Raw genomic sequence first — 24,511 nt, 5'->3', positions numbered from 1 at the left:
GGGGGAGAGGGAAACATTGATTCATGGAGAAATTTTAAGGGACCACAAGAACTATCTAGTATAATCCACTGCTATGGAGGAAAACACAACCTAATCACTCCTGAAAGATGCCCATCCAATCTCTATTTAAAGGCCTCCAAAAACAGAGAGCCCCAATGGATGAGAAGAAACCTGCTTGTATAATGGTGCAGGCATTAATCTAATCTGCTTAACCAAAATATTTTATGCCAATAATTTATACAATTGATATAAGTTCCAGAACTCAGTTTATCTTCAGCCCACATTTGGTTTTTCTTAACACGGAGAAAACACACAGTTCTGAATGAACGCAAAGGAGGGAGATGGCCATTTCTAGAGTGGTTTTTATTCATGAGGGCTCATGAAGACTTTAAATCTACAGGATGGGCATGTGTGTTTATCCAAACCGCGCGCTCTGACAAAGGCCACAAAGGAGTTTTAATATTTAATAACTCCTTTATTTTTTATTTTTTAATTTACAATATACCATATACAAGATAGATAGGACCCCTTCGTGACTTTTCACTCACCCTGCATATTTCAAATAGAAAAACAAATGTAGCAGAGACAACAGCTAAAAGAATGACAAGCAATTCCTTTTCTCTCACCTGGATACCTCTCGGCATTGCAGCATCATCCAACAGCAGCTCCAAAACATGGAAACAGACAACAAGAACAGAGATGCCCTGCAAAAGCCAACCAGGTAGGGGAGAAATCTTAAAACAGCACATTAAGTCCCAGTCCTATACAGGTAAAGCTGCAGAACCCTTTTCAATAAGTACAGCTGTCTTTTAATGCACATTATTGGGTAAACTTAATTACTTAACTCTAAACCTGACCCCCACTTCCATAAAAATTCAACAATGGACACTTGTTTCAAACCACATGTTGTGATGCTTTTATAAAGTTCCCTCCATATTGTGGCTCTTTGTTGCCTCCCAGAGGCTTCTCTGTCCAAGGCCAACACACCTTTTTGAACAGAGCCACTCGAGTTTGCTGTAACAACAAAACTCTTGCTCCTACTCCAAAGTTACACCAAACACCTTTGCTCTGTGTGGGAAGGGCCTTTATTTTCGGTTTTCTATATCTAGGAAAAATGTAAAGGTGTTGATTTATGTGCTCTTAATTCAACTGTTATCTTACTTAGGTTTAGAAAAAGGAATCAGCCAAATCCATGGAAAAGAGGATTATCAGCAGCTAACAGAGCTAAAATTGGAACCTTGATATTCATACAGCTTACAGATACATAGCCACCAATAGGATGGCTCTCTAATCATTCTGTCCCCTTTTTAACATGCAAAATGAAAGTGTATCGCCATTTTCTATCAACCCTCCCTAATCCACACATGGTAGCTGCATATCACAGGAAAAGCTTTAGATCGGTGATTTTCCAAACAGTATTGGGGATTATGATGATAATGCTATGAAATGGACTAGGTGATAAACATGAAAGACTCTATGTATTCCAAAGAAGAACTCTCCTTGCTGTTTCAGCATTTACCATCAGGGAGCAACTAATGTCAACACTTACCGTCAGAGATAGCAAAGACAACATGGCCAATGGGTAGCCCAAGTTCCGTTGCCAGGCAGAGGCTTTGCGGCGCGTTTCTGCCAAAATCAAAAGATGCATAATGACTGGCTAGAAGCATAACAGCTATCCAAACTGTCTTAAGGGCAGGTGCATGCATGAATGCAGATAGACATGTGAGTACTCCTATACCTTTCTTGACCCATCTTAGAATTGATCAAAGGTACCATTAACACAAACTTGCTTATCTACCTAATTCATTCAAGCAACAAAATAACTTCACTTGACACAAACATTAATATTTTTATTTTTTAAACGATACAAGTAAGAAAGCCCCGATTCCCATTGTCACAGCAGAACAAAATACAAACTAGCTACCTGGTGCCCTCCTGATTTGCTGGACTATAAGTCACATCATCCCCAGCTGGAAGAGCTTTGGGGGATGATAAGAACTGTAATCCAACAAATTAGGAGAGTGTCAAGTTAGGTGAGGCTACTCCATATGGATAGAAAGGTTAGCGTCCAATCCTTTTCCCACACCACTTTATTCTTACCCAGCGTTATGCGATGTGCGTGAATTGCCAGATATTGTTGTCTCAACACTTCCATGTCAAAGCTAAGCCAGCAGGAAGTTTTCCCTGTTCAATGTAGAAACAGAAATAAATAAAAGTTTAGAAAGTAATAATAATAATAATAATAATAATAATAATGAAAACTTTATTTGTATTCAGCCCTATCTCCCCAAGGAGACTCAGGGCAGATTCCAACATACAACAGCAAACATTCAATGCCTTCATAAAACAAACAAATACTGACATAAAGAGAGAATCAGGATCAAAGAGGAAGAGGAATCTGGATGGTGCTCATGCTTAACTTTCAAAGCAGTAGGATCGAAGTGAGGACCTTTTGCCCTCCAAGTGTTCGGAGACTGCAATTTCACAAGCTGTTAACTACTGGCCATGCTGTCAGGAGCTTGTGAGAATTGAAGTCCAAAACACTTGGAGGTCCAAAGATTCCACATTTGTATGCTAAAGATTGCCCAAGTCTACATAAGTCCCATCTCCACCAGTCTGAGTGGGTGCTTACCAGACTTTATCTTACGAGAGATAGCTGCCTCTTCAAATCCTGTACAGTTCAGCTGCTCATCTAAATCTTCCAGTAGCTAGAGGGGAAGAGAAACATATCAGATACCTGACAATCAAGAATTCCACAAATCAACACTGTGGACTGTCTGTCCTCTTTCAAACACTTATTGGAACACAAGACATGAGCATGAAGGCATAATATTTCCACAATACTCCCTGGATCATGGCACTTTTGCTCAACCCCGTCTTTCAAACCTTCTTCTCAAAAGAGCACCTGAAATATCATCAGACACAGCATAAACAATATCAAGCAAGGGCTAGAAACTTAGGGGTATAAAATGTATTTTATTTTTGGCAACTCAGTTTGATCTTTCTGGATTCTATATGGCAGGCATGGGCAAACTTGAGTCCTCCTGGTGTTTTGGATTTCAACTCCCAGAAATCCCAGCCAGTTTACCAGCTGTTAGGAATTGTGGGACTTGAAGTCCAAAACACCTGGAGGGCCAAAGTTTGGCCATGCCTGCTTTATGGGTATAGCATGGCAGCAGTTTTTAGAACTGAACATTTATTTTGACTCACAGAAAACACAGGCCTAACCCAAGGCAAAAGTTAGAAGAGGTAAAGGGCCTTAGGTCCTCTTGGATAACCAGAAGTGCTCAACAACAGGTAGTGGCCCAATGCTCTCCCCCACACCACCTCTAACTTTACTAAATCCCGAATGCACAGGCTTCACAGCCTTCCTAAAACTAAATAGATTTAGGTCTTGATCAGGACCCAGATGGGTGACTTCTTGAGAACCCCAGGTAGGTCATCTTAATTGAGAACCCCAGGTAAAGCATCTTCCACTACAGGAGGAAGAAAGGCACTGTCATAAACACAAAGGACTTCAAGCCATCAAAAAGAGTGTAGCCTTGAGCAATTTTTCACAGAGTTTTTTTAAAAAATTGCTCCTTTGGGCCATAACTTCTGGAATCTCCCAAGTTATCCCAGTAAAAAGATTCTGTGAGTTCCACTCCAAAGAACTATAATTTTCACAGCCCTATAACTTTATGTCTTCTAGTCAGCTGGGCCTAGACTTAAGATGAAATTCACCAAGTAACTGGATTCTTCCCCATGCTTGGCACCGTGACATCAGTGTACACAGTGTGTCCCTGACACAAGGGGGAAAGTCACATACTCTACTGTCACTTGCTCTCAAGCAGCTCAGCTGGGACTTAGCTTCATTCACACTGTGAGTTCTTCCACAGGGGAAAAGAAATTGCAGCTGACTGACCTATGCAGCGTGGGACAATGTTGCTCTTACCATATCCTCTTGGGTTCAAGAGCATAACTTACTCAGCACATTGCTAGACCAAGGTGCATGTGTGAGTAAAGATGGATGGAGGATCCACCATTATCTCCAATCAGATGACATAAATAACAGTAGAATCTCCCCACAATGCAGGACAAGAAAGTTCATCAGGCACTCAATGAGGCAGGTGAGAAATTTCTGTGGCCTGAATCAGACTTAAGAGCCAGAGGTTCTTCTCCCCTGATCCTCACATTATTTCCACCTCCTGCCCAGCTAAATACTTTTGCTAGTAATAAGCAATTTACAGGCTGCCCCCTATACTTTCTCCCACCCCTCATTTTGTACTAGGATTTATGTGCTCTTGAAATGATCTCTGTTCTTACCCTGGGCTTCACCAGCAGCGTTCCTGTGACCGTGAACATACGAGACAGGCCAAAGGGTGTGCACACTGTGGAGAGGAGCACAGAAAGAAAACAACAGATGAACATCATTTGTCATGAGCCCATCTGCCAGCAGAGGGTGCTGTTCTCCACATTCAAGGAATGCCTGGCTAAGCAGGAAAATAGATTCCTCTTCTGTCTGTTTTGCTAGACCAGCAAAGCCACAAATCCCTTTTGCTTGGACAGGATCAGATGCAGAACATAAGGACAACACTGGGAATACAGCTGACCCAGAAAAATCTGTTCCCAAACTATCTCACTCAGCAGTGAACGGTCTTTGGACTGGGCCTTTTTACTGCTTTTGGTAATCACAGCTCCCCTCCTCCTCGGCCTATAAGGTCAAAAGGTATACTGGTTGAGACTGGAAAGGAGGAGTTCTGTTACTTGAAGATGAAAAGATAACTTTTTCTCAAGCTCAGCCTTCCTTCAACATGATTAATCTTGGAATCTGTACAGGTTGAATTCCAGACAGTTTCAGAAACCTCCTGTCCTGTCAGACGCACCCTCATGTAAGAGATAAATATAGCCTGGCAAAAAGTCATGGTAAAGCTAGCTGAGTTCCTACATGAACAATTTCAGCTGGTGGGGCAATCTGCTTAAAAGCACTTTCTACTCATTTTTTTTTCAAAGGGTTGATATACGCAAAAAATGTCATTAATCTATATCCAGTCCTACATGTCTGTGTGCATTAAAGTATACCCACATTCACTCTGTGAAATGGTCCGCATCCTATTAATCAATTGTTTACATTGCTGGCCATTCTGGCAGCGAGTAAATGCCAAAAGACCTCACTGAAAGTATTTTCCTCTCTCAGATCCACGCAGATCATTCAAATTCCTTTTAAGTGGAACAAGACGGGTAACTCAAGAGAAATGAGCTAAAGTAGGAACAGGTAAAATGTAGCCTCTTTAATGTTGGAGTACAACACCCATTTTTCCTAGCCAATCACAATCATCAGTGGTAAGGGGGATAATGGAAACTGAAGTCAATAAAATATGGAATGGTCAATATTTCCCATCCCTCAGTGGGCAGCACACAGCAAAGACTTTCTGTCTGAAACCTTATAGAGCTTCTGCCACTCCAAGCAGATGAATAGCCCAACCTGGTGTTAAGGCAGCTTCCACTCCAAGAGGTGTCGCTAGGCAAAGTCTCCTTCACAGAATCCCAAAGAAGTGTTGAAAAATGAACTTGCAATGATTGCTCACTCCCGGTTTTAAAGGGAAGAGCTGGCTATTTGATATAATTAAACAAAATACAAATTTGACCAGGAAACCTGGACTTTAAGCACACCTTACTCTCCTGTTCAGATCTTTGCATGGACCTCTCCCTCCCTCCTCTGCCACCCCCACTCTCCTCAGTGACCTAATAAAAGATTAAAACAACAGGCTTACACAAGAGCAGGAGCACACCAAACAGGGAAATGCATGAGTAGAGGTAAGGGAGGTAGTACTCCCAGAGGTCTGTGGGAAGAAAGGGAGACAAAATAAAAATGTCAACTTTGCAAGGGTAAAGGCAAAAAGGACGATACAAATGCAAAGGCAGTTTCACTCAACTTTTTCAGAAGTTTTATTTTATTTTTATTTAATCCCTCTCTTCTTTTTTTCTAACATAGGACCAAGGTGTCTTTTTTGCGACCAGCTTAAAAGAAAGTACAACCAAAAACCTGGTCGCAAAAAAGATTTTTTTAGAAAAATAAATAAGCTATAAGCAATATAGGAATCCTGAGCGGGGGGGAAAAAAAGCAGGAAATAAATAAATAAATATAAGCATTTTCCCCAAAGTTGTATCATTTAGTGGGAGCCATGGTAGGGAATTACCTGTTAGTGCAACATAAGAGATTTTTTTGTGTCGAATCTGCTATTCTGTCACAGCTTTCTCCAATTGGACAACCTTCTAGGAAGGCCAGACTGCAAGCCCCAGCCCCATCAGCTGGCAGTCAAAGACTACAACAAGTAAGGATTACAGAGGTTGCATTTCAACAAATCTTGCAGTTGCCAGGCTGAAGAAGGCAGATTTTACCAGACAGATTTTATTTTTCTTCTCTTTCCTCGTTGGTCATAAAATCTTAATCATATGCCAAAATAGACCATTAAAAGCTTAGGCTCCCATTTCACACAAAGAAGCAAACTGATCAAGTGTGAAGTGGTTAATGGACAGAAGCTTCACCACACATCACAACAGCACACTAATTTTAGACTGTGTTACATGCAGTGACTGGGAGTATAGAGAAAATACCCACAGGGATGTTGCTTGAGGTAGTTTTCTCAATTGTCACATGGGAGAACTTGCCCAGAAACTCACCATAGAGAGACTCCCTGCTGGCAGCATCATTGTCCAAAATGGCAGAAGCCACCCAGACCATTCCAAGTATTAATAATGTCAATAATAGGAGCACCACAAATGTCTCATATACACGGGCCATGATCCCCTGGAGAGATAAAGGAAAAAAGAGATGGAATCATAGAATCATAGAATAGTAGAGTTGGAAGAGACCTCATGGGCCATCCAGTCCAACCCCCTGCCAAGAAGCAGGAAATCGCATTCATAGCACCCCCGACAGATGGCCATCCAGCCTCTGTTTAAAAGCCTCAAAGAAGGAGCCTCCACCACAGTCCGGGGAAGAGTGTTCCACTGCCGAACAGCTCTCACAGTGAGGAAGTTCTTCCTGATGTTCAGGATTAAGTAACTCTGCTTCAAAGCAAAGAGTACAGTATGGAAAGAGAACATGATGGAAAAATGGTTGGTACCTTCTTTGATCCAGCAAAACCTTCAGACTCTGTGAAGAAGTAGGCAAAGGGCATAAGGAAGACCAGGGAGAGATTAGAAAAAAGGAAGATGAGGTTCCAGAGCCCTAAAGAGAAGGAGAAAGGGACAGATTTACACTAGGTTTACACACCATCATGTTCAGGCTTTTATCAACAGTTTTCCCATCTGACCAATGCTTGAAGTCCATCTCTTGCCATAACACATGTTCACATGCAGAACTGCCCAGCTTCTGTGGTTGTTTATTTCTTCTCCAAGGCAGATCCCACATGCCAGGTACACTATCAAACTCTTATTTGGATTCTTTGTTTACTTTCTAAAGCTGAAAACTCTGCTTAAAATAGAGAGCTGAAACCTAGAGAAGAAATTTCTGAATCATTATAGCATTGTGTCACATTCCTGTACTGAGGTCATGGAACACATCCAAAATGCCAAGCATCCTGGACTTTCATCTCTATGATAAAAGCCTGAGGTACCTTTAAACACAATCTTCATACTGAACTGATTGCACATCAGTTGGGAGGAAAGTGCTGACATGCTAATATGGTGGTATAGTGGGGATAGCACGAGGCACTCCCATCTATGTGAGAATATACTTCTGTCTTTCCACCCTGATGGTCCCTCCTAGTATGGAGGCCTCCTTGGAAACCACTAGGATTAGGACTTTGGTCTACTAGATCCCATCTTATGGAAAACCCTTCTGGCTGAGATTGGTCATGATGTCTGCTTGATTGTGTTTTGTTTTGTTTTGCACTGTTGGTGGTGAAAATGTGTGTTTTTTAAGAAAAGCATTTACCAATTGAAATTCAGCTTCTGGTTACATTTTTACTAACCGTTTCTTTTCACTACAAATATTTGTGTTCACGTTTGAACCTGTTGTAGATCACTCTTAGGTGGAGTGATTTACACAGCCCATAATAAATGATTATAATCAAAAACAAAATTAATGCAGCGGTCTCCACTTACCGTGGATAAGAGAGCCATTCAGCCACTGGATGTAGTAGTTTTGTGGGAAGGAGAGGAGCACTTCATTGCTGATTATGGAGAAAGGCAGCAAGAGAACAGCCCCAAGAGAGACAGCTAAGGTGAAGGTGCACAGCCACAACCTGGGGGAGAGGGAAAAGAAAGGAAGGAAAAGGGACTAAGACACATGACTTGCAACTGTTTCCATTTTCCACCACCACCATTTCCTTAAACCAAAGCAATTCCCTTTTCACCAGAAATAGAACTGCCTTCTGCATAGCCAGAGAAACCAAATATGGTCTCTCATCTTAAGGAGTCTTTTCTCACCCTACACGAAAGAACAGGTAACAGTTTCAAAAAACATTTTTGTGTGGGCGCGCGCACACACACACAGCCCAGCTACAGCTCAAAGTGCCTAGTGACAAAAGAACATGGATGGCAATCCTTGAATTCTTGGTGGATCATCAACATTTTGGGAGAGCATGTAATTACATCTTCTACCACCATAATTTGAAGGAGAAACATAAATGTTGCTCCTTTTTTGCCTCATCCTGCAGATACATTTGCCAAAGATGTTGAATTATCTTGATCCGTCTCAAACTTATATTTTAAAAGATCAGCAAAAGGATACATAGAAGACTATGACAATAGCAATAAAGCAGCAGGAGGAAACAAAAAAGACGTGGATGTTGAGTAGGTTAGGAGTAGCTGTAAGGAAGGAAAGGGAGAAACTTACGCAATCCTGTTGACAGCAGCATCTTCATCAACTAAAAAACAAAGAAAATATTACTATTATGAACATAACTGTCTGCCAAAAATATGATGACATATGTCCATGGAAGGGACATGGCCTCCCTTCCATGTATTTTTCCTAACAGGCTTGTGAAGTGCCCCAGCCATCACCTTAGAGCCTGACCAATGTCTTTCCAGTCTGAGTGGGGATTTGAACCCACGTCTCTTCAGGCCTTGATCCATTAGTTCTTCATAGATCTGGTCCATATAACACGTAGACACCATTATGTGACACCATTCAGACCTAACTGTTATAGCTGATAACAGGGGTAATGGGTGGGCTAGTCTAAAATATGTAGAGAGAAATTTGTCCTCCAGTTTTTGGTGTAATGCTTTAGGAAGGGAACTGGAGTGGAAAGCACCAAGAAAGTGCATTTAGATGCACAGTGATCTAGTGAGACCTGCATCAGGGATAAGCACTAAACCCTCTGTGAAAAAGCCATTATTTTCTTGCTCTCTGAAAAGCTGGAAAATTGCCCAGGGTCACAATGACATCAACATGAATGCATGTGTCAGTAATTCTTCCAAAAAACAGTAGAAGTCTCCAGGAGTGACAGAGATACAAGAAGTCTCCAGAAGTACCATAAATTTCTGCTTCAAAAACAGCCAACTGGGCAGCTTGGTTAATATGTTTTTGTGGCCTGGTTGGAAGGAAAGAACTAGTAATAGTTGCATTTAGGGAAAGAAACCCCACTTGCACAGTACTCTGAATGACCCTTCTTGAAACTAAAAGGGGTGGAGAAAATGTTTTCCTCTCTTATTCCGCACTCTCCTTAGGCCTTTCTAAGTATAGCTGGGCCTCTAATATCACAAAGCGGCAATGAAGAGTGCTGAAAGCAGGCATGCACACAAAATATAACAGGCTGTCTTAACCTGGTGCCTTCTGGATATGTTAAGCATACAACTCCAGCTTATTAGAGGTTTCTGGGGATTGTAGTCCAAAACATCTGGAGGACATCAAATTTGGAGGAAGGCTGACGTAGTGGAACTGAACAACCCAACTCTCTAGGTCAGCAACATCCTCAAGGCCAAGACTACATTGTGACTGAGATTGATCTGCTGGGTTGGCAAATGCATCTGCATCTCTAAGCATATCTCTGTATGCCCAAGGATTGATTCTGCACAGTGTTAGAGAGGCATGAGCAAAAACATACTACAACCCCACTCCTACATTGGCAGGTCACTATAGCAGCCACTAGACTAGATGGCCTGTTTTCAATTTTCATGTCACTTCAGTGATGCTGAAGAGCTCCAATCATATGAGGGTCACTTAATGCTCCCTTCAAAATCAGATACAACAGACCAATGTGCAACAGAGCAATCCCTACTGTAGGATCAATTTTTTTGTCAGACTGTCCATAGGAGAATAAACCTCTGGAAACCTCAGTGACAGTAAGAGAATGAAATGCAGGAAAAATATCTTCCCCAGCTACTATTTGCTTGGTAATGTACAAATTGGGTCCCAAATGAAAGACTGTTTGCCATCTGCTGTCTGCCTGCAAACGCACTACATAATAACTGGAATCATCCAGGAAATTAGTGGATGAACGAGAATGGAGCTTTCTGGGAAAAACCACTTGACCTGAGGCATTTTCATGCTATGCATTTACAACACCATGATCCTATTTAACTAATGTGATAGCATCCTATGGAATCCCGAGCTTTCCAGTTTATGGAGGGGCATTTGACATTTTCAGTTAGAATGTCTCTGCCCAAACTAAGAATGTCAAGAATCCACAGGATGTAGTAATAGCAGCTGAAGAAAAATCACAGTACTGCATTATGTTAAAGTGTGTCTGATAGATCATAGAGTTGGAAGAGATCTCATGGGCCATCCAGTCCAACCCCCTGCCAAGAAGCAGGAAAATGATACAGAGAGAAAGCTTAATATAAAATGTTATTTGAAAGTAGCTCATGAAAAGGGTTTCCTACTCTTCTCTTAACTTACTTTGTGCATAGGAACTGCAGAGCTACAAGGTTCACTGGCAAGTAGAGGCTCCCAGACAATCCTGTGCCCACATTGTCAAGGCAACTGGATTAAGAGAAGCATAAACAAAGCCCCACCTGAAGGAAAAGGAGACTTTCCACAGGAGCTGGCTGAAAAAGTATACACTGCAAAACTTCTGCAATAGTGCAGGACTCTGGGGAATGTAGTTTCCCCAGGGCAACTCCTTCGGGTATAAAAGGTCATAATTGTCTCCCATAGTTTAGCTCAGGAACTGCATTCAAAATGGAAATCAAAACAGACAAAAGCTGGAAGGGAACTATTCTGACCACAATGAGCGGTAATTGACAGATTCTCCTGAAAGCTTCTCTGGGGATTCTTTGGAGACGGTTATAGGCACTATCTTTAAAATGACAAAAGTGATGTTGTCAACCTCCAAGGAGAGGTTGCCTTCAAGGAAATTTCAAATGAAACAAAGATTTCAAATGAAAAGAAAGGAAATCTTGCTTTTAAAATAAAATAAAAACTTTTTAAAGGATAAAAGCATAAAAAGCTTTTAATTGGATGAAAGCAAAAGATCCCAAAGGTCCAAAAATCCAGGAGTAGAGCACTGAATGTTACCATAGCAAAACATCCACAAGACCATGCATAATTGGAATATACATCTTCCAACAGCCATATTAAATGTGTTGTGGACTATCTGCCAGCAAAGTCAGAAGCACTAACTACTCCCCCTTCACATGACTCTGGAAGGAAATCAAGTGTACACTTTGAAAACTGAGCAGCTTGTGGATTTCAAATTCTGTTTGTCATAGTTCCCACTCTCCCAACCTACCTGTGGTGAAATCTGTGTGCCTTTTGAAGCGAGTTAGGATGAAGTAGCACAGAATGTAGAGGCTGGCAAAGAGGAGGGCACAGATCTGCAGTAAGAGAAGGAGAAACAGGTCAGTCAGGATGTTCTGAATTGTGAGGGAACTCTTTCAGCTCCCCCACTGACAACTAAATACATGCAGTCCACCTCATACAGATTTCAATCAAGAGTTTTGGGGAAAATTTGAGTTAGGATCCTCACAATTCCATTGGCTATGGAGGTTGTGGGAGATTCTAGGAACTGTACTCTGAAAATTAACTTTTCCAAGTTCTGCTATTGGTCACATGAAGATTCCTATTTGCACTTTGAGTTCAAAAGCCATACTTTACCAAAGTTGTGCCTAAACTAGATAGGAAAATTAAATGAATTTAACCCTCATTCAGTTCCGAGACCAAGTCTCCCACTCTTTACCCGCAAATCCAAGCTAACCCTATTCCAAGCACCAATGTTTTAGAGGCACAAGAAGAATGGGCAAGCCCTGTTTTTTTTAAAATGCATCACCAATGAAGAGATTATGGGGAAGAGATTAGACAGTACTGATCTAACCCTATCAGAACATACTTTCAAATGAGGTCACAGCTGTTTCTAGAGGAACTAAGTGCCTACAGCCTTGGCACAGCATCTGCTTCCTTAATTTTAGACAAGGTACACCCCCACCATTCCAATATATTTGTACCCCAGAAAGAGGCTTACAAGAATTAAATCCAAGAGGATAAAACATGAAATAAATTCATTTCAAAAAAGAATTGAACATGGCAGGGGTGAATCCCAGAATCTGACTGTTTGCCTACAAACATCCTAGAAAGAATCCACCTTCTATTACTATTTAGGAAGATCATGAAATGGTAAGTGCAGTATTGTGACTCTCCAGGTCATCTCTTCTCACTCACATATTTGAAAATAATTTTTTGATTTTAGAAGTCATAGAGGAATCAAACCACTGTTTGATGAAAAATAATTGCAGGAACCCCAACTCAACATGAGATGTTATTTAAAGGTGGGTGCAACCAAAATGAAATATTAGTGGTAGTGTACATGGACACTCAGTATATATAAACTGTGGTGTCTAAAGTAACTATTTTATACATGAGGGAAGCAAGATAGAGGAGACCCCAAATCTTGCAACAGTCCACCAAAATGCTTGAGAAAAGTTTTAAGGAAAACAACGAGAAGAACTACCACTTTAGGGAGATGATTTAGAGGGGGACTGCCAAAACAACCATTAATGTCTTCATCCAAGAAACAAATACAGAGGAGAAGGGAGAGGAGGAATAGAATGGGGCAAAATGTAACCTAAATAAACACCTCATACTACAATATTTTGTTACAGATCCCACTTTTTGGAGAAAACTGATATTATTTTGATTAATCCTAGACTGATACATCATCAGTTTAAAGTAAATCTAACAGAAGTAGGCAAGCTGGCAGCTTCCAGATATTCTGACTATAACCCCCAATACTTCTGACTACTGATCATGGTGGATAACAACAACACCACCAACAACAAGCTTTATTTGTATCCTGCCCCCTCTCCCAAAAGAGACTTTGGACGGCTTACAACAAAAATATAATATACATAGTAATAATAGCAACCAAACAAACAGAACAACAAATGGTAATACAAAAACAAAAGCAGCCATAAAAATATTAAATTATAACATCATAACATCACAAAGTATAAAAAATTTGCTGGAATAAAATATATTATATATAAGAGGCAAAAAACTAGCTCCTATTAATAATCAATTAAAAATCCAGTTGTTATTAGAATCAATTTAATTGGATGGCTTGAAGCAGATGGTATAGCTAAAAGATAATGGGCTGACAACACCAATCCTGTGTACTGTAGTTAGAAAGCAATTTCACAGTCACAGATAGGGTAGTTCCCATACCAGGCACTTGCACTTAATAATAATAACAACAACAACAACAACAACAACTTTATTTTTGTATCCCGCCACATCTCACCTAGGGGACTCAGGGCGGCTCACATGGGGACCAAGCCCAACAACATACAATAAAATACGGCGGCATAAAATTCACAGTATAAAATACAACAATATAAAATACATAAAAATCACAATAGATAGATAGATAGATAGATAGATAGATAGATATGTGCAAAACACACAGCTTCACAGAATAAAAGCATGGCCATTAATTACAGTCCCTGGTCCTTCCTTCCAAAGGAGAGAAATGAAAAGAAACAGTCTCTGCAAATGATCTGGGTTGACCCAACCTCCTGTATTATATGACTAAAAGCTCTTACCCTTGTCAGCAAGAATAGGTTCCTGCCTACAAGGAGCAAGGGAGACGACCAACCCAAATGTAAAGGATGTCAGGCCCTCCTCTGCTGGGGGGAAACAAGTTGTTTCTTCTTTTTAAATATTCTAGACTTGCATCAGATCCCAAGATGTTCACCCTTATCCACAGAGTAAGTAAGTAAAACTTTATACGGCCCTATCTTCTCAAGGTACTCTGGGCTGTTTCCAATACAACAGAAAACATACAGCAAGTTAAAACGGTATAACACTTGACAACATCAACACAAGTGCATAAGACATACAATTAAGGTAATAAACACACAAGGGAACAGCATCATGGAACCTAACTGAAATACATTTTAAACTTATAGAGGAAATAATTGGATTTGTGTGCATTCAGCATGTGTGTGGGATAATCATAAAGGTGTGCTATCTCAGCTTTCTTTGTGTGTTGTTGCTGTTGTTAAAAGCTGTGGTCTAGTCTAATGGTATGAATGGGCTTGCAATAGGGATAGTTTAGATTTGTGGGTCCATGGAAGCATGAGGAAAATGGAGGCTCAAATGAGAGGAGAGAAGTGACAGTGAAGAAACGGTTTCAGAGAAACACAGGCAGTGGGTTAGCTTTTGTCCCTTCCCTCCCTGCCCATGAGCCTCAGGACTCCTCTGCTTCCACAAAACACAAAAGGGAAGTGTGAAGTGCAAAACAAGTCATTCTAAGCCAACAGGCATCCTGAGCTTCGGCAGCAGATTTTTCCTGCCTAGGAGGTGATGTAGGCAGAGCACCATGCAGCAAGGCAGGCTGTGTTAAACTCCTTTTCACATCTTCTGAAAGATGCCCTGTAGTTGACATTTCAAACCGGAGGAAAAAAGGAAACACACCCGATCCCAAACAAAAGAAGCCTGGCAGCCCTTTGGTGTACTTTCCAGAATAGCAAGCCAGGAGCCTTATTGGCAAGCTCCTGACAAGTGAGGGTGAAGCTGTGGAAAGGCTTTGCAACTTGACATCAGAGAGAACCCCAGTATTTCCTCAGTTGAAGAACACAGGTTCCTTTCAGCTAGCTTAAATTCAAATACAAATAGTTTATTTGCTTTCAAGCTTCAAGAAGAAAAGAAGCTGAAAGAACTTGCCCAAGGACTTGCACATGGATTCCTTTTACTGGAGGAAAAGATAAAACAGAAGATCTTCATGTGACAAAATGAGATATACTAAACATTTCGAGCATTTTAGATCATCTGAAGATGCTAGCCACAGGTGCAGGTGAAACAACAGAAAAAAATGCTGCTAGACCATCGCCATACAGCCCAACATTCCACTTAGAGCAGTGGTTCTAAACCTGTGGGTTCCTCAGATGTTTTGGCCTTCTAGAAATCCTAACAGCTGATAAACTGGCTGGGATTTCTGGGAGTTGTAGGCTAAAACACCTGGGGACTCACAGGTTGAGAATTACTGGCTTAGGGCATTTTCTTTTAAGTTGGAGGAAACATCCTTGTGACCTCTACAGAAGTAGTTGGCCTTGAGATCCTCTAATCCTTCGGTGCTGACTGAAATTAGGGTCTCGCCACATCTGAATGGCCATGGAGTCTCCACCCCTGTTTGAGCACAACAGACAATTATTGCTGTATCCTTTACTAAACGAGGCATATTTTATTTAATTAATTAACATGTTCTTTCTCATCCTGTATAAGAGGATTTCGGGTAATGTACAAGTTAATACAAACTGAAAAAAATATTCTTGTTTTATTCTACTCATTTTAAAGAAAGATCAATGGTTAAAGGACACAGTCTAAGGAGAGCTAAACTGAGAGTTTCCAAGATAATAGATCACTCTGTACTACAAAAAGGAAAGGAAGAACACCGAAGTATTTTGCCCCCTGTAAGACAAACACATTTATTTCATTTAAGCCTAAGATGCAGGTAGCAATGTCATTTTTTAAAAGGAACAAATAAACTAAGCCTCGTGGCACATTTAAAACAAACTATTTCTGCATATGCTTTTGTGGATAAGTGAGCTTGTAGCTCATAAAAGCTTATACTGAAACAAATGGGCCAGCCTTAAATGTGCCAGAAGACACACATTCCTTTTTAAATACTGAAACAGACTAATACAACATCCTAATACGTGCTTAAAAACCTCCAGAGAAGGAGACCCCACCACACTCCAAGGCAGCATATCCCATTGCTGAACAACTCTTACAGTCAGAACATTCTTTTTAATGTTTAGGTGGAATCTTTTTTCCCTGCAATTTTAATCCATTGCTCCATGTTCTAGTCTCCAGGGCAGGAGAAAATAAATCCGCTCTCTCCACAACATGACATATTTAAACATGGCTATCATGTCCCCTCTCAACCTTCTTTTATCCAAGCTAAATATACCCAGCTACCCTAGTCATCCTTCATAGCTTGCAGCAATACCTTTTCTAGATACATAGTAAGCAAGCAGCATGCTAAAAAAAACCCTAGCATAAAACAAAAAAATGGGCAAAACCTTATAAGTTTTCTGGCCAATCCCCCCCCCCCCCCATCCCCAGTCATTACTGCCTTTGCAAGGTGAAATGTAGGAATAACTGAGATAGGGAAGATGTGGCCCTCCACATTTGTTGAGCTTTTACAGAGATCCATTCAGCCTTCATTTAGGGTTCCAAACCCCTTGCTGTTCTGTTTTGGTTTGCCAGCCCAACAATTCCCTTTTTTGTCCTAGAGCAGTGGTGTCAAACTTGTGACCCTCCAGGTGTTTTGGACTTGAAGAATTCATGGTCATTGGATAAGCTGGCTAGGGCTTCTGGGAGTCTGAGGCCCAAATATCTGGAGGGCCATACGTTTGATATCTCTGCCTCCACATCATGTAGGTGTATATAGTCCAATTCCACTCTCAAGCATCATTAAAAGTTATGAAGAAATACATTTATCACCAAAACTGTCAAAAGGAAGACTGTCTAGTTGTCAAGACTACAAAAGTCTCTATCCACACAACATGTAATGCCTCCCCACAATGTGTAGGCTGCTTAATCTCCTTCATTTGATTCAGATAACTAGTGTTATTGGACCCTTAGTGAAAAGGCAACAATACTTTGCTTATAGGCAAATAACCACTTACTTGGCATTTGTCTTTATGGACAAATTCATCCACTCAAATTGGGGATGGCAAGAATTAAGAATAAACACCTCCCTAATTTTCCATTGATCTCTGTTCCCTTCTTGGATTTCAGGACAGACAAGGCGTGCACCATTACAGCTAATACTCAGAATGTATCAGCCACTCCAAAACAGCATATAAATGCTCTCTGAGGTTCCCTCTGTGATGCTACTCATCTCCACAGTTGACAATAGTCCCCTAGCAGCAGCCCCTCTCCCCAAAAGGATTTTTTCTGACTTATTTATTTGCATTCTAAAGAAATCTGAATTTCACTACTTTAAAAAAAACACAATGACAGTTTAAACAAAAATAGAATGGTAATTTCTTAAAGATAAAAGCTTATATGTTTTAAAGTGGTACCTTTTTTATTTATACGCAATGCCCTACCTGATATTGCTTTGGAGCCCACTAGAAGGATAGGTTGTGTGCAAGATGCAGAATACTATGTTGATTATATAGGAGCCAGAGAAGATAAAGAAGGGTGGTCCTTAGCTCAGAAAGCTACATTTTGGACAAAAACTTCCTAAACACCAGCAGCTACATTGTCAGGTGATTCTGGGAATTGTAGTCTTTCTGTGCTCTGGTAAAATGAAAACCCCACCATATTAAATAGGGCCTCCTCCCAGGTTAGCATTGATAGGATTAGGCTCATTCCCTATTAGCAAACGAATGAAGAATGCAGTGTTATGAAATGAATCTGGTGGTGCACCCTAGTTTTTGAAAAGGGGGCTGGCTAGAAGCACCGGAAACCTCAGACATTCGTGACCTGGCATGACAACTACACAGGTAGACAGGAATGCCAGCATTGCTTTTATATTCCCAGACCAAACCAGCTAGACCATGCAATGACAGGAATGTGACCCTATCTAGTAATTATACATCTCTGTCTTGCAATTAACTTCAAGTAGAATCCTTCTAGAATGTTACGCAGCCAGAGATACCTTGACGCAAACAGTCAGAAGCTGAAAGTTCAAATGTGGAGTTCCACGCTGTGACTAGCAGTTTCTACAGTAGCCTTGGGCACTTTGAGCAGAGAGAAGTAATAGGTTTTATAAAAACAGGTCAGAGTCTAAATGGGGGAAAGAAATGCAGCTCTTAGATGGCAACTGCCCTTCTCTGTTTTTATCAAATGAGTTCAAGGGTTCAGTATTTAGCTCAAACAGAGCCTAAAGTCTTTGCACACAGAACAGGATGGAAAATTATTATTCTAGCAAGATTTAAACAGATTTATTGCTCACACACATCAATACTAACTGAAAGACCTGTATCATCCTACCTTTGAAAATTCAGGGCAAAGAACACAAAAGAGGGATCTTTCTGGATCCTATTGCATTTTAATCCACTATCACAACTACAAAATTATGCTTTATACCTGAGGTATTAAGCTAATTCTCTACTGTTGGTTTATATTCACAAACTGTCTTGATAAAATTAAAAAAGCAATTCATCTTAGAGATGCTGTCACATTCCCATTGTCTTTCCCCTCCCTTCCTCTTTTCTACACAGCTACTTCTTTGAAAGTTTCCAAGGAAGAGATAAAGAAAGGTAGAGGAAAAAGTGAAAAGGCAACGATAGCAGAACCTCTTAAGAGTTCAAAATACAAAGACCATGCTGGAAATGGACCTAGTAGGAGTTGAATTCGCAATTTACAAACTCACTCCAAAAAGATCTGCAGTAGAGGCTTGGATGTCAACTTGCTTCACAGGTGCAACTGTTCAGATGGTGCACAGATGAATGCTATTTGAGAGCTGTGTAACTATACTTAAACTCCATCAGTGTATCTGAAGGAGTGGGCTGATAGCCCAAATAAATAAATAAATAAATCTCAAGGTGCTCCTAGATGCTTTACTTCCCCACTCTTTTTTCAAAACAGATTTTATAGTAACAGATACACATACGGAACATTGTGCTCTGGTCACAGATGGACAGGTTGAAATAGGCACATGTTGATTATCCATTTCTCTGTAATTTCTAATGCACTTTAAAGAAATTAACCCCCACAGAGCTAGTTCTGAACAAGATTTTTAAAGCTTGAGTGTTGCAATTCACTTGCAGACAGGTGCCAAATCGCAAGGACAATCATTTTATATACAATACACTAGTTGACAGTTGGCTTCTCATTGTAGCCTATAAAGCCATTCACCGCCCGTGTTAACTCATGCCATCTCTTTCTATATGAATTATAAGATCAGACTGTTCAGATTAACTGTTTTGCAGATAAAATCTTTTGCATAAGAGCTGACTTAGATGCCTCATCGGGAGCAGAAGTCGATAATGGAGTATCCAGCAACCTTGCGAGAGAGATTATACTGGGTCAATTTCAATTGGTGAGTACTGCTGATGTGGAAAAGTGACTGGTGCAAGTAAGGAGGACAACCTGCTTTCTTGATCCCTGCCCCTCTTAGCTGGTCATCTAAGGAGGAGGTGCAACTAATTTCAAATATAACAAATTATTAATGCATCTCTCAAGGAAGAGAACTTTTGAACTTAGTTTAAAATAAGCAGTAATTAAATCACTGCTGAAAAACCCTTCCCTAGATCCAATGGACAGTATAGACCAGTCTCTAACCTTCCTTTTTTGGGCAAAGTGTTTGAAAAGGCAGTTACCCTCCAGCACCAGGCAGTTTTGGATGAAAAACACTTCCTTGACCCATTTCAAACTGGCTACAGAGCAGGATATGGAGTTGAGATGGCGATCATCACCTTAGTAAATGATCTCTGTCTTAACACTGATAAGGGCTGTGTGTGTCCCTGTTGGTGCTTCCAGATCTCTCATCATCTTTTGATACCATTGACCACGGTCTCCTTCAGGAACGTCTTACAGGGGCCTCGGGAATCAGAAGCACTGTGTGCAGTGGCTGTATCTCTCAGGTGGTGCTTGGGGATACCTACTCCACAAAAAAAGAGGTGTCATGTGGCATTCCACAAGATGCCATTCTATCCTCAATGCTTTTTCATATTAACGTAAAACCACTGGGAGAAATCATCTTCAGGCATAGGGCAGGGTGCTATCAGTATGCTGATGACACCCAAATATATTTCTCCATGCCTTAAAAAAACAGCCTCAGCTAAGGATAGTGTGTCTGAATGAATGCCTGGAGGTGGTAATGGGCTGAATGAAGAAAAACAAATTGAAACAGAATCTGAAAAAAACAGAGGGGCTTCCCATCAAGGTTTCTAACCTGGGGATGGAGATGTATTAGCCAGTTTGGGACAGGGTTACACTCCCCCGAAAGACTATGTTTGCAACTTGGGAGGGCTCCTGGATCCGTCTCTCCAAATGTCATCCCAGGTAGATGCAACCATCAAGAGTGCTTACAACCAGCTTTGGCTAATATGCCAGCTACACTCCTTCCTAGAATCAGAGGACATAAAGATAATAGTGCACATGCCTGTAGCAACAAGGTTGGACTTCTGCAATGTGCTGTACATTTGACTACCTCTGTGCCAAGTTCGGAAATTCCAATTAGTTCAAAATATAGCATCCAAATTGGTTACAGGAACATCTAGGAGTGAACATATTACACTCATACAAAAGTCACTCAGCTAGTTGCCAATTAGTTTCCAGGCAAAGTATTATTATTGCAAAGACCCGGCTAAACACTGCTATGAGGAAATGAAGCTACAATGAGCTCAATGCAGAGCAGCTGCCAGAAATCTGTGAACAAGCTCTCAGAGAAAGTATACATTTCTGTTACATATACTAGAAAATAACTCAAAAGGCAACTGAGTATATAGAAAAGGGGTACATGGAAGGTATATCTGGAATTTACATGAAGTAAACAGGAAGTAGCTTTCAAAGTGGAAGGACTGTGAAGACTTTTTGGTTCCAGAGCTCTAATTCCATGTACTCCTAGTCTGAGTCTCAGTTGATGGGATATTGGGGTTCCAGCTTTTTTAAAAGAAGAAGAAAAGAAACAGATTTCAAACCTGAGGACTACATAACCCTGTTGTAGAGAACTGGACATTAGAGGCATTGTTTTATAGATGTCTGAGTTCAGTTTTAATTTTTACTGTGGTACAGAAAATGCTCCAACCAGAATTGTAAAAATGTGTGCCTCAACAATTTCAAGAACCATGCTTCTAAGAAAAAGCTATTTTTTTGCTATTTTTATTAGTACTGGAAAAAAGTAAAACAATGGCATGCAGGACCAATGTAGTTGCATCCTCTTTGCTTCTGTGATTATCAAGAACAACTCACACAGAAGGAAAAGCTAATAAGACGGTTTCCCTCTGCTTCAGGAATTAGAATTTGGCTTGTGATGCTCTGGGACTAGGTCAAACATTTCACAGGAAACTAGTATTCCCACATTTCCTCTGGTCCTCTTCAAGATTGCCAAGGGAAATAAATGAGTTTTGCTGTCCCTACCTACCACCCAGCCTTCAGCTGGCTGCTGTTTCCAGCTATTCTGACAGACAGACTCCATGTGCCATATTCACTCAGCAACAACGGCCAGCAGAACATTTGCTGCTTCAGCTCTTTCTGGAGCCAAGAACTCCCTGTATCAAAAGACCCATTCTCTGATGCTAAACTAACTGTATTAGAAATCCCAGCTGCCAACAGCAGCAAACAAGCCATGTCTGTTGCACCACTGGGACCAGAGACCCATTTAACAATATCTATGAACTAAAGCACTTGGCATTTCATCTAAGGACCGTGCAATGCAGGAGAAGCATCAATGCCTCCATGAAGGGAAGATTAATTTCAGAGTGCTGGATGTCTAAGACATTGCTACATTATTTCCAGGCAACAGGAGGAACATCATCTCTTTTTGGTGGGATTTGCAAATAGGGAAGTATATTAGATGCATTGCAACAGGTTTGTGGGTATGGGCTATCAGATATATACAGTGGAGGGAAAAGTATTTAGTCAGATACCAATTGTACAAGTTCTCCCACTTAAAAAGATGAGAGAGGCCTCTAATTGACATCATAGGTAGACCTCAACTATGAGAGACAACATGAGAAAACACATCCAGAAAATCACATCTTTTTAAGTAGGAGACCTTGTACAATTGGTATCTGACTAAATAATTTCCCCCCCCCCCACTATACATAATCCACATCAGTTTCAAGAATCTGATTTACTACAGATATCCCTAACTCAACACCCTCCAGATGTTTGGACTACAATACCCATGAAATCCATGGTTTATGGGAGTGGAAATTCTTTTGCCTGCTTTTGTGAACGCTCTTAAATATTTCAAAATGTATAAAGCTGACTTCATTGTTATACTTAATAATAATCATAAAACTTTATATCTTGCCACCATCTCCCCGAAGGGACTCGGGGCAGCTCACAAAAGCACTCCAAGCACACATAAAAAACACACTACATAAGCATATAAAACAATGACAACATAAATTAAAACAACACTTTCACCTAAAACATCAAATAAAATTTAAAATTCCATAAATGCAGCAGTACCTGCAGATAAAATTATTGTCTTCTAGTACCAATCCAAAGTGCCTGAGTGACACAATCACTAAGTCCTCGAGTCTAACCTCTAAAATTCTAATCAAGATCAAAGGCCTGCTTAAAAAGCCATGTTTTCAGATTAGACAGAAAAACTTGAAGAGAGGAGGCTAGCCTAATCTCTCTAGGGAGGGAATTCCAGAGCCACGGGGCCACAACCGAGAAGGCCCTTTCTCTCGTCCCAGGCCTTCCCAGCAAATCTCAGAGCTTGTACCGGCTCGTAGAAGGAAATGTGGTAACGAAGATAGATTGGGCCCAAAGTGTATAGGGCTCTATAGGTAATAACCTGCACTTTGAATTGGGCCTGGAAGCTTATCAGCAGTCAGTGGAGCTGCTTTAATAGCTGCATAGTAAGCTCCCTATAGCTAGCCCCAGTTAGTAATCTGGCTGCCGATCTTTGCAATAACGCAACTTCCGAACAGTCTTCAAAGGCAGCCTCACGTAGAGTTCATTACAGTTGTCTATTCTAGATAAAACTAAGGTGTGGACCACTGTGGCCAGGTCAGGTTTTTCAAGGTATGGTTGCAGTTGGCACACCAGTTTTAGTTGTGTGAAGGCCCTCTCAGCTACCGCTGACATCTGAGCTTCAAGCGTCAGCAATGAATCCAGGAGAATCCCCAAACTGCGACTTGTGTCCTTAGGGGAAGTGTAACCCCGTCGAGCACAGGTTGCCACCCTATACCCCAATCGGCCTCGTGGCTAACCAGGAGGACATCTTTGTCTGGGTTAAACCTCAGTTTGTTGGACCTCAACCAGTCCATCATTGAATAGTAGCTATCCTTGTGAACTGCCTTTCTTGCTGTTAGTGCACAATTGCTCTCCTCCTCAGGGCATCCTCACAACAACTCTGTGTGGTAAGTCTGATTGACAAATGGTGACTGGCTCAACATCACCAAGTGAATTTCATGGCTCTGTGGAGACTTAAACCTCATGAGCCACACTACCACAGACATCTTTATTCTATTTGCTGAACTCTGGTATTATGCAATATACAGGAAGGGGCATAACAAAGATGTCTTCAAATCCACAATATTCAGCTGTTATTACGCATGTATACACACAATGTAAATAATATAGGAATATGTCTCTATTGTGACTGGGCCTAGCTCTAGCTGAGAGCTACACCAAACATTTATCTCACCTCAAGTGTTCCAGCTGAAGAAACTTAACAGAAACACTAGTCAGACTCCTGGGCCCAACTTCACATATTCTGGATAGAGACAAACATTTTCAATATCAACATATCATAAAGCTCCAACTCCCACATACTGATATGAGCCTCATATAACTGAGAGATGTCCTGCAGACAACAGCAATATAGATTACTAACTGTGTCCGGCCACGCGTTGCTGTGGCGAAGTATGGTGGTATGGGAAATAAAGTATTGAGGAATTGGTGGTAGTTAAGGTAAAGGGTAAAGGTTTTCCCCTGACATTAAGTCCATTATAAATGGATTATATAGCTGTGTGGAAGGGCCTTGAGTCTACACTGCCATATAATCCAGTTAAAATCAGATAATCTGTATCTTATAGGCAGTGGGGAAGAGGCCTGAGGCCTAACTGTGCCTGTCCCCTGGGCTGAGTAGGTTGCTAGGAGACCAAGTGGGCAGAGTTTAGCCTTGTAACTGGCAGCAATTGGATAAAAATAATTATTCCTTTCCCTCTAATTAGGACTTTATTTTTCTTTTCTTTTCTTTTTGTTGTATGAACGTAGAGGCATGGATGAGGGGTTGTGTTGCCAAGTTTAGTGTTTCTGGGATGTGTAGTTTTGTTGTTTTGTCCTAGGCCGAAATTTTTTTATCCTTTTATATATATAGATGGGAAGGGCTACTGACAAAAAGCTGCAAGTGACTGATTTGAAACTGATTTCGTAGAGAACGACAAAAAAGCATATATTCATCAAGGTGGGCTCTTTGGAGCTTTGGGGGGCTGCTCATCTTGA

General features: G+C 40.8%; 1 protein-coding gene across 1 annotated transcript in view; it reads right to left on the bottom strand.

Annotated features, from left to right (window-relative positions):
- lmbr1l (limb development membrane protein 1 like) overlaps positions 1 to 24,511 on the bottom strand; it is a 47,387-nt gene that overhangs the window by 7,183 nt on the left and 15,693 nt on the right. Inside the window, exons 2-12 of the mRNA XM_008114412.3 lie at positions 11,661 to 11,745; positions 8,825 to 8,855; positions 8,092 to 8,231; positions 7,110 to 7,213; positions 6,664 to 6,790; positions 5,754 to 5,822; positions 4,306 to 4,370; positions 2,633 to 2,708; positions 2,101 to 2,184; positions 1,550 to 1,626; positions 627 to 704 (exon numbers count right to left, since the gene is read on the bottom strand). Of these exons, the coding sequence (XP_008112619.1) occupies positions 627 to 704; positions 1,550 to 1,626; positions 2,101 to 2,184; positions 2,633 to 2,708; positions 4,306 to 4,370; positions 5,754 to 5,822; positions 6,664 to 6,790; positions 7,110 to 7,213; positions 8,092 to 8,231; positions 8,825 to 8,855; positions 11,661 to 11,745 (936 nt within the window). The remainder of the gene's footprint in view (positions 1 to 626; positions 705 to 1,549; positions 1,627 to 2,100; positions 2,185 to 2,632; positions 2,709 to 4,305; positions 4,371 to 5,753; positions 5,823 to 6,663; positions 6,791 to 7,109; positions 7,214 to 8,091; positions 8,232 to 8,824; positions 8,856 to 11,660; positions 11,746 to 24,511) is intronic.

This window comes from Anolis carolinensis, chromosome 2 (assembly GCF_035594765.1).
Source record: "Anolis carolinensis isolate JA03-04 chromosome 2, rAnoCar3.1.pri, whole genome shotgun sequence".
NCBI lineage: Eukaryota > Metazoa > Chordata > Lepidosauria > Squamata > Dactyloidae > Anolis > Anolis carolinensis.
The sequence above is the reverse complement of the archived record's forward strand: the minus strand, read 5'-3'. Positions and strand labels throughout refer to the sequence as shown.